The sequence below is a fragment of the Phacochoerus africanus genome, chromosome 1, assembly GCF_016906955.1.
Source record: "Phacochoerus africanus isolate WHEZ1 chromosome 1, ROS_Pafr_v1, whole genome shotgun sequence".
NCBI classification, from domain to species: Eukaryota; Metazoa; Chordata; class Mammalia; order Artiodactyla; family Suidae; genus Phacochoerus; species Phacochoerus africanus.
Genome location: NC_062544.1, coordinates 239,275,655 through 239,290,089, shown reverse-complemented (window position 1 = coordinate 239,290,089; position 14,435 = coordinate 239,275,655). Strand labels below are relative to the sequence as shown.

Here is a 14,435-nt window from a genome sequence, read left to right as displayed (position 1 = left end):
TCTTTTGTCTTTTTGAGGGCTGCAACTGCAGCATATGGAGGTTCCCAGGCTAGGGGTCTAATCGGAGCTATAGCTGCCAGCCTACGCCACAGCAGTACCACATCCGAGCCGTGTCTTCGACCTACACCACAGTTCACAGCAATGCCAGATCCTTAACCCACTGAGCAAGGCCAGGGATCGAACCCGTAACCTCATGGTTCCTAGTCAGATTTGTTTCTGTTGCGCCACGACAGGAACTCCACTTAAGGTGTACAATATTTTGATTTGATACATTTTTTCCCTTTTTTAGAGGGGATTTTTAAAAAATTTAAGTGTAGTTGATTTATAATGTTGAGTTAGGTTCAGGTATACAGCAAGTGATTTAATTGTACGTATATACATCTGTATATATATTCTTTTCTCAGATTCTTTTCCATTATAGGTTATTAGAGGCTGTTGAGTAGATTTCCCTGTGCTATACAGTAGGTCCTTATTGGTTATAGTAGTGTGTATGTGTTAATCCCAAACTCCTAATTTGTCCTTCCCCTCCCCTGCCCTTTCCCCTTTGGTAACCATAAATTTGTTTTCTATATCTGTGTGTCTATTCCTGTTACCCACTTTTAACATCTTAAATTCTTTATAGATGAAATTGACAGTTCTTCAATGTCAGATGATGATAGAAAAGAAGTTGTAAACATTCAGACTTGGATAAACAAGCCAGATGTCAAGCATCATTTTCCTTGTAAAGAAGTAAAAGAAAGTGGACACATGTTTCCTAGGTACTTTTTTTTTTTTTCGTCTTTTTGCCATTTCTTGGGCCACTCCTGTGGCATGTGGAGGTTCCCAGGCTAGAGGTTGAATTGGAGCTGTAGCAACCAGCCTATGCCAGAGCCACAACAACACAGGATCCAAGCTGCGTCTGCAACCCACACCACAGCTCATGGCAACGCTGGATGCTTAACCCACTGAGCAAGGCCAGGGATCAAACCCACAACCTCGTGATTCCTAGTTGGATTCGTTAACCACTGAGCCACGATGGGAACTCCTCCTAGGTACTTTTTAAAATATCTTCTTCAGAAGTAAAATTGAATTTAGGGTAATGAAAAAGTTAACTGCAAGAGTTCCCTTTGTGGTGCAGCGGGTTAAGGATCTGGTGTTGTGGCTATGGCCCCCGGTTTGCTGCTGTGGCATAGGTTTGAACCCTGGCCTGGAAACTTCCATATGCTGTGAGTACAGCCAAAAAAAAAAAAAAAAAAAAGTTAACTACAGGAGAAATTTTATTTATCCAATAAGATATAATTTCCCTCTGTTACGTATGTTTGATTTTTTTTTTAAGATTTTTATTTTTTCTATTATAATTTTATATTATAGTTGGTCTATCAATTTCTGCTATACAGCATGTCTTGATTTTTAAAAAATATTTCTTATATAAATCTTAATTTTGAAAAGTTTAAACAGAAAAGTTGAAGAAATGGTATATTGAACATCTTTATAAGCCTCTCAGAATCACTGGCTTTTAACTTTTTTTCACACTACCCATCTCTCTATTTATGTATGTATATGCGTACACACTTTCCTTTTGTCAGACCATTCAAAAGAAGCTTATAGATGTGATACTTTACTCCTAAATGCTTAGCATAAATCCTGCAAGAATATGAACATTCTCCTCCACAACTCCAATAGCACTATCATATCTTTAAAAACCTTAAAAATGAACATCATTCAATACAGACCACACTCACATTTTTCAGTGTGCCCCCAAAGTGTCTTTATAGTCTGGTTTTTCCTTCCTGATGTGGGATCCAGTCCTGTTCACATATTGCATTTGCCTGTTATCACTCTTTAGGTCTCAACCAGTGTACAAAATGCTGCTCCCCTCACCTCCACTTCCCCCTTTTGCTTCATGGCAGATGACTTCTTTGAGTCTAGGCCAATTTTTCTGTGGAATGCCCTACATCCTGGGTATCTTGATATTTTTCTTACATATTACATAAGAGTATGTGCAATTTAATACATAAAAGTATGTGTAAAATATGTTAAAAGTGAGCTGACACAAGGTTGGGTGTAGTTAATAATTGTATCCCTATTTTGCCTTTGGGATCCAGTTATTAGAATATTATTAAATAAGTGAGGCAGCCAGATATTGCTTAGTGGTCTTTGATATTAAGTATGTGCTATGGTATGTTGAATGAGGATAGTTTACCAAATTAGACAATACTGTTAAAAGTCTAAAAGGTAGTATATTCCAAAATAGATTCTAAAAGTCTATTATTTTAATGGTTTCTGATTATGTATTTTTAATATGAAATATAAACTTTGCTCTTAAACAGTTACAGGATTATCTGTTAATAAAACATTAATTTAGAGTTCTGCTGTGGTGCGGCAGTATTGGCAGTGTCTCTGGCATGCTGGGACTCAGGTTCAATTCCCAGACCAGTACAGGATCCAGTGTTGCTGCAGCAGTGGTGTAGGTCACCACTGCAGTGCAGATCTAATCCCTGGCCTGGGAACTCCATACGCTTCAGGGCAGCCAAAAAAAAAAAAAAAACGTTAATTTTGTATAATACAACTATAGGAAAACTAAAAGCTTTCGTTAGGTAGCATTTTATTTGTAGATGATCCTTTGCCTTTACCTTTTAAAAGCAAAGTTAATTCCATTTGGAGTTGAATGTTTTTTATAATTGGGGTGGTTGAAGTAACAGCTGTTTTGAATGACTTTTCTTTAAAATTCTTTTTGTTTTTTTAATGCTTTTTTCCCTTTGAAGTCATCTGTTGGTTACTGCAACACATATGTACTGTTTAAGGGAGATTCTTTCACGGAAAGGATTGGCTTATATACAGTCTCGACAAGCACTAAATTCTGTAGTTAAAATTACATCCAAAAAAAAACATCCTGAGTTAATTACCTTCAAGTATGGAAACAGCAGTGCTTCAGGAATAGAAATCTTGGCAATTGAAAGGTAAGATTTTCTTAGGGTGATATTATCTGAATCATTGAATTAGTTCAGTACTAGTTGAGTAGTTCAGCAGTTTCTCTTATTTTGGGGAGTGTATGGTGGAATAAGATACTTGAACCACTTATATTAGTATTCTTGCTCTTTTTCTCTTCCAAATCCGTAGTCATACATGGTTTAGCCCTTGGGACCTGATTTCATTAAGTACCATAGCTAATTTCACAAACTTTTTGACAGAAGAGTCTTTAGGAGTAATTCATACCAGTGTGTGCTGATTACTGGTTTGCAATTACATAAGGAGCTTTTCTTGGAATGTAAATCAGTATTTTTATTTTTGTTCATTTCTGTTTTGGAAGTATCAATAAACTAAGGCACTGCGCTGAGTGGTATAGTTAATTTTCAGTCTGGTACAAGCTCCTCCTTATTTCATTGTGGCAAACAATTCATGGACTGGCATAAGGGCCATAAACGACATGCTATCAAAACGAAATCATCTTTAATCTTAGAGGTAAAAATGTGAAGCCCAGAGGGGTTGAATGACTTTCAGATCTTCACACTTAGCTTGTGATAGAACCAAATAAAGTCCTCCAGACTCCTGAACTGTGATTCATCCACCTTGCTCTACACAATATGAAAAATCAGCTTGCTTTTACGTTTACATTTTCTTTCTTTCGGTAACCCTTTTGAGTGTATGCTGAAATAAGGGATGGGGAGTAGGTAGGAGGGCATCCTATTGGAAGTGACATCTAAGTTGAGTCCTGGACAGAAGGCACTATATTAATATATATTTTTCCTCCATAGGTATTTGATTCCAAATGCAGGAGATGCCACCAAAGCCATAAAACAACAGATCATGAAAGTTTTGGATGCTTTGGAAAGTTAATATAAAAGAAAATTATTTCAGAAGAAATTAAGGCAACCAAGAGAAATGTAGACATATTTTCCTGACTGAATACTAACCGGAGACTTTGATTTGCTTATGGGGTGCTTGAATAGCAAGTCTAAGAAAGTGTAAATTATTATAATCAATCTCTGGACAGTTTAAAAGTTTTTTTAAATTTACTTTTGCATTTTCAGTTTTGTAAAATGATTTCTTATAAAGGTCAGTTATTAAATGACTTTGAAGTCACTGACCCCATGCCCTTATGCACTTAGGGTACAAAATGCAGTTCTGTTTTGAAGAGCTGTTTTAAGGGAACATGCATCACTTTCAGATTTAAAACAACCATACACATATATATTTGCAATGTCTTCACTGAAAATTAGGGATAGAACTAGTTGAAGAGACCCCTTTAATTGCTACATTTAGTTTTTCCCACTGAGCAGTATCAGAAACTAAAAAGTATTATATAGATTAATAACTAGCTTGCTGTTTTCTGTTCTTACAAAGAGTGAAATCTTTTTAATTAAATGGATGAAGATTCCAGCCAACTCAAATGCAGACCAGCTAGTGAACTGTTGAAACATCAGCTTCTAAGTCATCTTTGCACCACTAGCTAATAATTTGAACCCTGAGTGCTTCAGATACTAAACTTCATCCTAATTGTTTCTAAGGAGCAGTTAAAAGCATTATAATAAGTAGGTAGGCATGTTAAGATTAAAATTAACATTTGGGGGACAGAATTGTATCTTTTAAAATGTCATTGGTCTTTATTACAAGAGGAATATTTGATTTAGGCTATTTCAGAACAGGTTTTGAACACATTTGGATTTATCTTCACTGAGATTATGTTGTGACCACACTAATACCCACTTAAAGAAAAGCTAAATAATCAGAGAGCTCTATATAAACTAGTTTTTACCTTTACTTTTGGAAATGTATTTCTTTTCTTTGGTTTTTGTTCTCTTACTGAAGTTCCAGTGGCTTGAAACTGTTTTTATTCTCTTAATATGACAAAACTGAAAAATAGTTTGCTGATTTTGAAACTTTCTCAGTTTAATTCACTGAGGTTCATATTAGGCACATTTGGCGAAAGAAATCGAGGCACACGTTTGGAGTCATGGAATGACTGCTTATAAAATCAGTCGGGGGAGTAGCAGATCCTCACATCGTGCAGTGTCCTGAAATGTAATGGATTATCTCTGAGGGGTTGATAAGAAAAATGTTTAGATGTACTGTGTTTACAGCCAGTTATTTTAATTTACTTAATGGAAATCAAGTGAGTAAAAGGTAACATAGTTCAAGATATTTTATTCTAATATCTAAATAAAATCAGTTTACTTGAGTGGTTGAAGACATTTGCATGAAATTGCGCCAGGTGCAATATTTGATATTTATAACTCTCCCCATAACTGTTGTGTTGCATTTTTTTCCTTCTATTGACACCCCTTTTAGAAATGTCCTGCAGTGTCATTTTTTGCCTATTTCAGCCATGGGACTTTTTTCATAATATTAATGTAAAGATGTTTGTGTTATTGTTTATAAATTACAATTGTAAATAAACCAGTACAGTTTGCTCAAAACTTTGTTCTTAATGACCATGTCTCTCTCTCTCTCTTTCTCCCTTTCTCTTCTTTTGTAAATCTCTATAGGCACCACAAAATTAGAAAATTGAGGGCTATCCTTTCAGAATTTAAATGTTCAGATTTCAGGCTTGAAGGTATTAGATTCCTATTTCTGTTCATTTAGATGGGGAGAGGGAGAGGTAGTTAAACAGTGACATTATATTCCACATGTAGTAATTACTCCCTTGATCTGCTTCTCTGAACTTTATTTTCCTCATAAGAAAACCTATAGTTGGAGTTCCCATGGTGGCACAGTGGTTAACGAATCCGACTAGGAACCATGAGGTTGCAGGTTCGATCCCTGGCCTTGCTCAATGAGTTAAGGATCCGGCCTTGCTGTGAGCTGTGGTGTGGGTAAAAGATGCGACTCGGATCCCATGTTGCTGTGGCTCTGGCATAGGCCTGTGGCTACAGCTCTGATTAGACCCCTAGCCTGGGAACCTTCCATATGCTGTGGGAGTGGCTCAAGAAAAAGGCACAAAGACAATAAATAAATTAATTAAAAAAAAAAAAGAAAACCTATAGTTATTAGTCATGAATATCAAATGAAAATATATTTCATTGATTGTATTAGGCACTTAAGTAGCTTATCCTCCCTTCACTGGCTCAATAATCATAGAACTAGAATTTACTGTGGGGTATCTACTTCTTATGGACTCTCAAGGTTTGCAGAGTGGCAGCATTATGAGGTTGATTTTTTCTATATTTTTTCTTTTTTTTTTTTAGGGTCGCCCCTGCAGTATATGAAAGTTCCCAGGCAGGGGTCAAATTGGAGCTATAGCAGCTGGCCTATACCACAGCCACAGCAACGCCAGATCTGAGCCATATCTGTGACCTATACCACAGCTCTTGGCAAAGCCAGATCCCTTAACCTACATTCTCATAGATACTAGTCAGGTTCGCTTCCATTGAGCCATAATGGGAAATCCATTTCTGTATTTTCAAGATGAGAAAACCAAGGCTAAAGAAATAGAGTGAATAGAAAATGCACCCCTCCCCTCTCCCCAGTCCCTGGGAATTATTATTACTTATTAAGGTATGAAATTAATTCTCTAAATAGATTTGATGATATTTGCCCACCATTAATGAAATGTTTTCTAGTAAGGATGATAAGTTTGTACTGATATATACTCAACCACTGGTCTGCCGCTGGTATGTTTCACACAGGACCTTTATTTTTAATTTTTTTTTTTTTTTGATTTTTAGGGCCGCACCCTCGGCATATGGAAGTTCCCAGGCTAGGGCTCAAATTGGAGCTGTAGCTGCTGGCCTACACCGCAGCCACAACACCACCAGATCCGAGCCGCCTCTGCAACCTACACAGACTCATGTTAAGGAAAACCGTAACAACCTGTAACCTAACAGCAACGCCAGATCCTTAACCCACTGACCGAGGCCAGGGATTGCACCTGCATCCTCATGCATACTAGTTGGATTTGTTTCTGCTGTGCCATAATAGGAACTCCCCGTACAGGACCACTAAAACTCCTTAACATGATATTCTAACATACCAGCCATAGACTGGCATTTCGCTTCTATTTAAAATTGACAGTTTGACCTGGAAGAAACCCAACTCCTCAGGTTTAATGTGTGATGAAAGTAAATTCTCATCTTTACCTTTAACGTCTTTAAAAAATCTTTATTGAAATATAAATCCACATTCCATTAAGCTTACCTTTTTAAAAAGCCTATAATTTAGTGGGTTTTAGTATATTCAGAGTTGCACAACCATCACCACTATTTAATTCCAGGACATTTCATGACGCCCAAGAGAAACCCCTTAACACATTAACGGTCACTCCCCTCTCCTCCACTCCTTCCAGCCTTTAGTAACCACTAATTTACTTTCTGACTCTCTGGATTTTCTTATTCTGGGCATTTCATGAAAAAAATAAGTGGCTTTTGTGTCGCTTCTTTTACTAAGCCTAATGTATTCATGTTGTAGCATGTATCAGAATTTCATTTCTTTTTATGGCTGAATAATACTCCATTGTATGGATTTATTTTATTCATTTATTAATTGATGGCCATTGAGTTTGCTTCCACTTTTTGGCTATTATGAATAATACTACTTTGAACATAAAAAGTTTTTGTGTTGACATGTTTTTAGTTCTCTAGGATATCTACAAATTACTCTGTCATATGTTAATTCTACATTTAACTTTTGAGGAACTTCCAAACTTTCCCAGAGGGGCTTGGCCATTTTACATTCCAAATGGTAATGTGAGTGCTCCAGTTTCTCTACTTTCTTACCAACACTTGTTATTTTCTGTCTTTTTTTATTATCCCATCTTAGGATGTGAAGTGGTATCTCATTGTGGTTTTCGTTTACATTTCCCTAATGACTAATGGTGGTTGAGTTTCTTGTGCTTATTGGCTATTTTTATATCTTCTTGGGGGAACTTTTGATTCAGATTCTTTGCCTATTTTTTGGGAGGGCTGCCTCACGGCATATGGAGTTCCTGGGAGGATCAAGGATCAGATCCAAGCTGCAGTTGTGGCCTATGATGCTGTGGCAATACCTGGTCCTTAGCCCACCTCAGGAGGCCAGGGATCAAAGCAGCATCCCAGAGATGCCTCCGATCCCATTGTTCCACAGCTGGAATTCTTGCCTATTTTTAAATTGAGTCATTTGTCTTTATTGTTGAGTTGTAGAGCTCTTTGCATATTCTGGATACACATCTCTAATCAGATACATTTTCTCCCATTTTGTGGGTTGTCTTTTCACATTTTTGATGGTGTCCTTTGAATCATAAAAGTTTTTATTTTTAGTCTTTTTGCCTTTTCTAGGGCCACTCCTGTGGCACATGGAGGTTCCTAGGCTAGGGGTCTAATCAGAGCTGTGGCCGCTGGCCTATGCCCCAGCCACAGCAACTCAGGATCTGAGCCGCATCTGTGACCTACACCACAGCTCACAGCAATGTTGGATGCTTAACCCACTTAGCAAGGCCAGGGATCAAACGCACAACCTCATGGTTCCTAGTCAGATTCATTAACCCACGACAGGAACTCCCCTGAATCATAAAAGTTACTTAGTTTTGGTGACGCCTACCTTATTTATTTTTCCTTTTGTCACTTGGTGTTTTTGGTGTCATATCTAAGTAGTCAGTTGCCTAACCAGAGGTAAGATTTTTGCCTATGATTTCTCCTACAAGTTTTATAGTTTTAATTTTTTTTAAATTAGGTCACTGATCCATTTGAAAACTCAGCATACTATAACTGTGAGGTTTATTTCTATACTCATGTCTATTCCATCGGTCTATAAATATATTCTTTTTTTTTTTTTTTGCTTTTGTCTTTTTAGGGCCACATCCATGGCATATGGACGTTCCTAGGCCAGAAGTTCATTCAGAGCTGAAGACAGCAGCCTATGTCATAGCAACATGCAATCTGAGCCATGTCTGTGACCTACAACACAGCTCACAGTAACGCCGGATTCTTGACCCACTGAGCGAGGCCAGGGATCAAACCCGTGTCCTCATGGATGCTAGTTGGGTTTGCTAACCGCTGAGCCATGAAGGGAACTCCTATAAATATATTCTTATGCCAGGACCACACTATCTTGATTACTGTAGCTTTTTAGTCACTTGAAATTGGGAAGTGTAAGTCCTCTAATTTGATGTTTTTCAAGATTATTTCTGAGTTTCTTGTTATTCTTAAGTCCTCTGCATTTTCATATGAATTTTTAGATTATCAGTTTCTGCCAAAAAAAAAAAAAAAAACGGATTTTGATAGGGATTGTATTGAATCTGTAGATCAATTTAGGGGTTATTGTCGTCTTAATGCTTAGGAACATAGGATGTCTTTACATTTATGTAGGTTGTCCTTATTTCAATGATGTTTTATAGTTTTTTGGTGTATAAGTCTTAAACTTCCTTTGTTAAATACATTCATAGGTATTTTTTTTCCTTTTGATCCTGTTGTAAATGGAATTGTTTTCTTAAATTCATGTTAAGATTATTCATTGCCAATGTGGTGGAATAGAACTGGTTTTGTAAATGGATCTAATCTTCCAACTTAGCTCAATGATTTTTTTTTTATTATTTCTTCTGGCTGCAGTGTGCAGCAGCTTCATGTGGGAATCTCAGTTCCCAGACCAGGGATTGAACCCTGAACAGCAGCAGTGACAGTGCTGAGCTCTAACCACTGGACCACCAGGGAACTCCCCAACTTGCTGATTTTTGTACTAGTTCTAACAGTATTTTGTGGATTCATTAGGATTTTTCTCTACTAAGGGTCCTATCTATGAATAGAGGCCGTTTTACTTTTTTTCATTCTAATCTGGATGCCTTTTATTTCCCCATTTACATAATGGCCCCCACGGAAGCTTCCAGTACAATGTTGAATAGAAGTGACAGAAGCAGACATTCCTGTCTTGTCCTGATCTTAGCGGGAAAGCATCTAGAATTTCACAATTAAGTGTGAGTTTTCCATAGACGGCTGAATGATTTTAGTTTATAAAAATCATTGATACAGCTATATATATATACTAGCACTGAACAACTGGAACCAAATTTTTTTTAAAAAATACTATTTGTAGGAGTTTACCTGTGGTACACCAGGTTAAGGATCCAGTGTTGTCACTGCAGCAGCCTGAGTTGCTGCTGTGGCACGAGTTCGATCCCTAACCCAGGAAGTTCCACATGCTTAATGGAAGCCAAGAAAAAATACTATATCTATAGTAGTTCAAAATGTAAAATATCTATGGGTGAATCTAGTAAAACATGCGGGATCTGTATACTGAAAACTAGAAAATGCTTATAGAAGAAATCAAAGACTTAAGTAAGTAGAGAATATACCATGTTAATGGATTGGAATATAACGTATCAATTCTCCCCACTGAACTATGCATGTAATTTAATTCCAGTTCAAATCCCAGCATGGTTTTTTGTTTTGTTTGTTTGCTTTGCTTTTTAGGACCACACCCTGGGCATATGGAAGTTCCCACGCTAGGGGTCCAATCAGAGCTGCAGCTGCAAGCCCACACCACAGCCACAGCAACACATCTGAGCTGCAACACATGTAAGCTGCGTCTGTGACCTACACCACATCTCATGGCAACGCTGATTCCTTAACTCGCTGAGTGAGGGCAGGGATCAAACCCGCATGCTCGGGTTCTTAACTTGCTGAACCACAACGAAACTCCACACTTACCCAATTTTATGACTTACTATAACCTACAGTAATCAAGACAGGTATTGGTAAAAAGGATAGATACATAAATTAAAGCATAGAATATGTAATTCAGAAATGGATCCACAAAAATAGTGGTTGTTTGGGGGCAGAAGTTCAAAGGCAATTCAGTTGAGAATAGATAGTCCTTTCAATATGGTGATGGAACAAATGAATATCCATATAAAAGAAATGAATCTCAACCTGCCTCATACCTTATACAAAAATTAGGTCAAACTGTATCATATGGCTAAATGTAAATTTTAAACTAATAAATGGGAATTTTCATGACCTTAGATGAAGAGTCCTCAGGTAATGATACAAAAAGTATAATCCATAAAAAGTTTGATAAATATGACATATCAAACCTGAAATAGTTGCTCTGCAAATGTTATTACTAATCATATGGAGAGACAAGTTACATACTGCAAAAAAAAAATTCTTGCAAAATGCATATCCACCAAAGGATTTGTGTTGAGAAGATATAAAAGACTTTGGGAACTCAACAGTAAGAAAGCAAACTACCTGGAATTCCCATTATGGCTCAGTGGGTTAAGAACCCGACTAGTATCCATGAGGATGCTGGTTCTATCCCTAGCCTCACTCAGTTGGTTAAGGATCTGGTGTTGTGATGAGTTGTGTAGGTCACAGATGCGGTTCAGATCTGGCATTGCAATTTGCTGATGCCATGCCTGTGGTGTAGGCCAGCAGCTGCAGCTTGGATTCGACCCCTTGCCTGGGAAACTTACATATGCCAAAGGTGTAGCCCTAAAAATGGGGGAAAAAGAAAAAAAAAATAAACCACCTAATTTTTTTTAAAAAGGGTAAAGATTTGAACAGATGCTTCAAAAGAGATATAAAGATGGCAAAAAAAGCACATAAATAGATATTCAACATCATTAGCCATTAGGAAAATGCAAATCAAAACAACAATACCACTACATACCTACTTAGAGTAACTGAAATTGAAAACAAAAGCTGGCAATACCAAGTGCTGATGAGGATGTGAAGCAACTAGATGTATACATTGCTCGTGGGAATACAAAGTGGCACAGCTACTCTAGACAAGTTTCACAGTTTCTTATAAAGGTAAACATACATTTATTACATAACCCAGCAATCCCACTACTAAGTGTTTACCTAGAGAAATTGAAATTTACATCACATAAAAACCTGGGCAAGAATGTATATGGCAGTCCTCTAGTTGCCAAAAGATGGGAACGACCCACATGTCTTTTGGTGGGTTAATGGATAAACAGCGTAGCACACCCATCCTGTGTCATACTGCTTAGCAATGAGAAGGAATGAGCTAAATCATGCAATAATAGCATGGATGAATCTTGAAGGCAGACTACTTGACAGAAGTCACTCTCAAAATCCGTAACTGTATGATTCCATTCATATTATATTCTAGAAGAGGCAACATTATATGAACAGAACTGATCAGGGTCGCCAAGGGTGAGGGGACGGTTTGATTATTTAAGGAGCTGAGCAAGGGCATGTGTCAGGCTCTGGAACTGTTTTGTATCCTGACTGCAGTGATGGTTACACAAATCCTGCGTGCAATTAAAGCTCATAGAACTATACCAAAATGGTCAGTTTTATTGTATAGAAATGAAAATATTTAAAAATTAATAGTTCAAAGAGTTCCCGTCGTGGCACAGCAGAAACGAATCCGACTAGGAACCATGAGGTTTCGGGTTTGATCCCTGGCCTCGCTCAGTGGGCTAAGGATCCGGCGTTGCAGTGAGCTGTGGTGTAGGTCACAGACCCAGCTTGGACCTGGCACTGCTGTGGCTGTGGCGTAGGCCGGCAGCAACAGCTCTGATTAGACCCCTAGCCTGGGAACCTCCATATGCCATGCAGTGTGGCCCTAAGAAAAAGACCAAAAAAAAAAAAAAATAGCTGAAAAATTATCAATAGATTATATTGAATCTTTATGATTGTGTTTTCTTAGGCTTTTTCACATTCCTTATCTGACCCTTTCAACTAATTTGTGAAGAGGCAGAGTAAAGAAATTTAGACTAGGAGTTCCTGTTGTGACTCAGTGAGTTAAGAACCTGATGCTGTCTCTCTGAGGATATGGGTTCAATCTCTGGCTTTGCTCAGTGGGTTAAGGACCCCATGTTGCTTCAAGCTGCAGCATAGGTCTCAGATGCTCTCAGATCCTTCATTGCTATTGCTGTGGTGTAGGCCAGCAGCTGTAGCTCTGATTCAGCCCCTAGCCTGGGGACTTCTATATGCAGTACATGCAGCCATAAAAAAAAATTTTTTTAGACCAAAGTAACTTTTACGAGTGTGAAGCATCTATCACTCTATCCTCAGTGCTTACATCAGTGCCTGAAATGTGGTGGTTATTTGCTGAACAAATGAATGAAAACAAGAATAGCAGGGTTGCAAACTGGTGGCTTAAGGATGAATATGACAATCTCTGTGGCCCACACAATTTCTGACAGTCTGGAAAACAGTAGGCCAGAGCTAGGGACCTTTTTTAGTTCACTGCTCACTTTTCTCTCTGAAGGTTGCCAGCTTCACTCCGTAGGTGACTTTCTAGCCCGTGCAGTTATTTTAAGTTGCTTTCCCTACTCTACTAATAATTTACTTTACTAATAACTCTAATAACTTGCTCAAAGTTTCATGGCCTTCTGGTGATAAAGCAGAGTTTTGAACCCAAGTCTTCTGATTTGTAGATAACTGCATCAGAAATTTATAAACAGTTATACAGTTATATATATTTGTTATATATATATTTACACACACACACACACACACACACACACACACACACTTGGACTCTTGCCCTCTGAAAAGCTCTATGCCCAGTATGACCCACTCAGAATCTCTGCTCTTATTCTGGTGCAGATGCTTCCAATTCTTCTTCTGATTTTCAGTCCTTCATCTCTGATTATTAACAATTTGTATACCTACCTTACCCCCAAACTGAACCCATGTTCCCCCAGACTGACTTTCTAAGACTATGAAGGAGTGATTGGAGGATTAAATGCTGATGTAAAGGAGACCAGTTATGAGTTGCCTGTAGCAGTCTCTCCAAAATGAGGAAGACCTCTCCGTGGATGGTGGTCATGGGGACAAAAAGGCAGCATTCAAGGAGTATTTCAGGAGAGTAAGAAGGGACCTGTCCCTAACCAAAGGTGGGGAATAAAAAACTTGGAAGACATAGAAGTGACTTAGATTTTTGAGGAGAGGAAATCAGGAGCAGAGAAAACTGGAAAACAGTATAAATGGTGGCGACTTTGACAGTGGAAAGCAAGGAGGAGCTCTTTTAGAGGGGATAAATTTAATTTCAGACAGTTGAGTTCGAACTAATATTAAGACATATAAATAGATGGAGTTCCTGTCGTGGTACAGTGGAAACAAATACGACTAGGAACCATGAGGTTGCGGGTTGGATCCCTGGCCTCGCTCAGTGGGTTAAGGATCTGGCATTGCTGTGGCTGTGGTGTAGGCCTGAAGCTATAACTCCGATTGAACCCCTAGCCTGGGAGCCTTCATATGCCACGGGTGTGACCCTAAAAAGCAAAACAAACAAAAAAAGAGACATGTATATAGAGATGATTTACAGGCAACTAGAGATGCTGGAATAGCTCCTCTGGAGTGAAAACAGAAATCTGACCAGTACCAGCCTGGAAGTGGTCATTAAATCTGTAAGACGTGGTTAGCAACACCAGATTTTTAGCTGAGTTTTAGAGATCCACTTAATGTAGTGATTTTACTCTTTGGCTACTTTTCAAATGTCAGATAAAAGGGAACATGAAAACACGAAGGCAGAGCTGCTGCAGTTGAAGGGACAGGGAGGGGGGTGGT

At 38.2% G+C, this 14,435-nt stretch overlaps 2 protein-coding genes across 3 annotated transcripts in view; one reads left to right on the top strand and one right to left on the bottom strand.

Moving 5' to 3' along the window:
* The window catches only part of TBC1D23 (TBC1 domain family member 23), a 66,281-nt gene extending 60,873 nt beyond the window's left edge, over positions 1-5,408 (top strand). For both annotated transcript variants that reach the window (XM_047793769.1, XM_047793759.1), the window contains 3 exons: positions 623-758; positions 2,745-2,939; positions 3,735-5,408. In XM_047793769.1, coding sequence (XP_047649725.1) covers positions 623-758; positions 2,745-2,939; positions 3,735-3,816 — 413 coding nt within the window. In that variant the 3' untranslated portion in view covers positions 3,817-5,408. The remainder of the gene's footprint in view (positions 1-622; positions 759-2,744; positions 2,940-3,734) is intronic.
* LOC125134462 (uncharacterized) overlaps positions 1-14,435 on the bottom strand; it is a 32,936-nt gene that overhangs the window by 15,411 nt on the left and 3,090 nt on the right. The gene's annotated exons all lie outside the window — the stretch shown is intronic.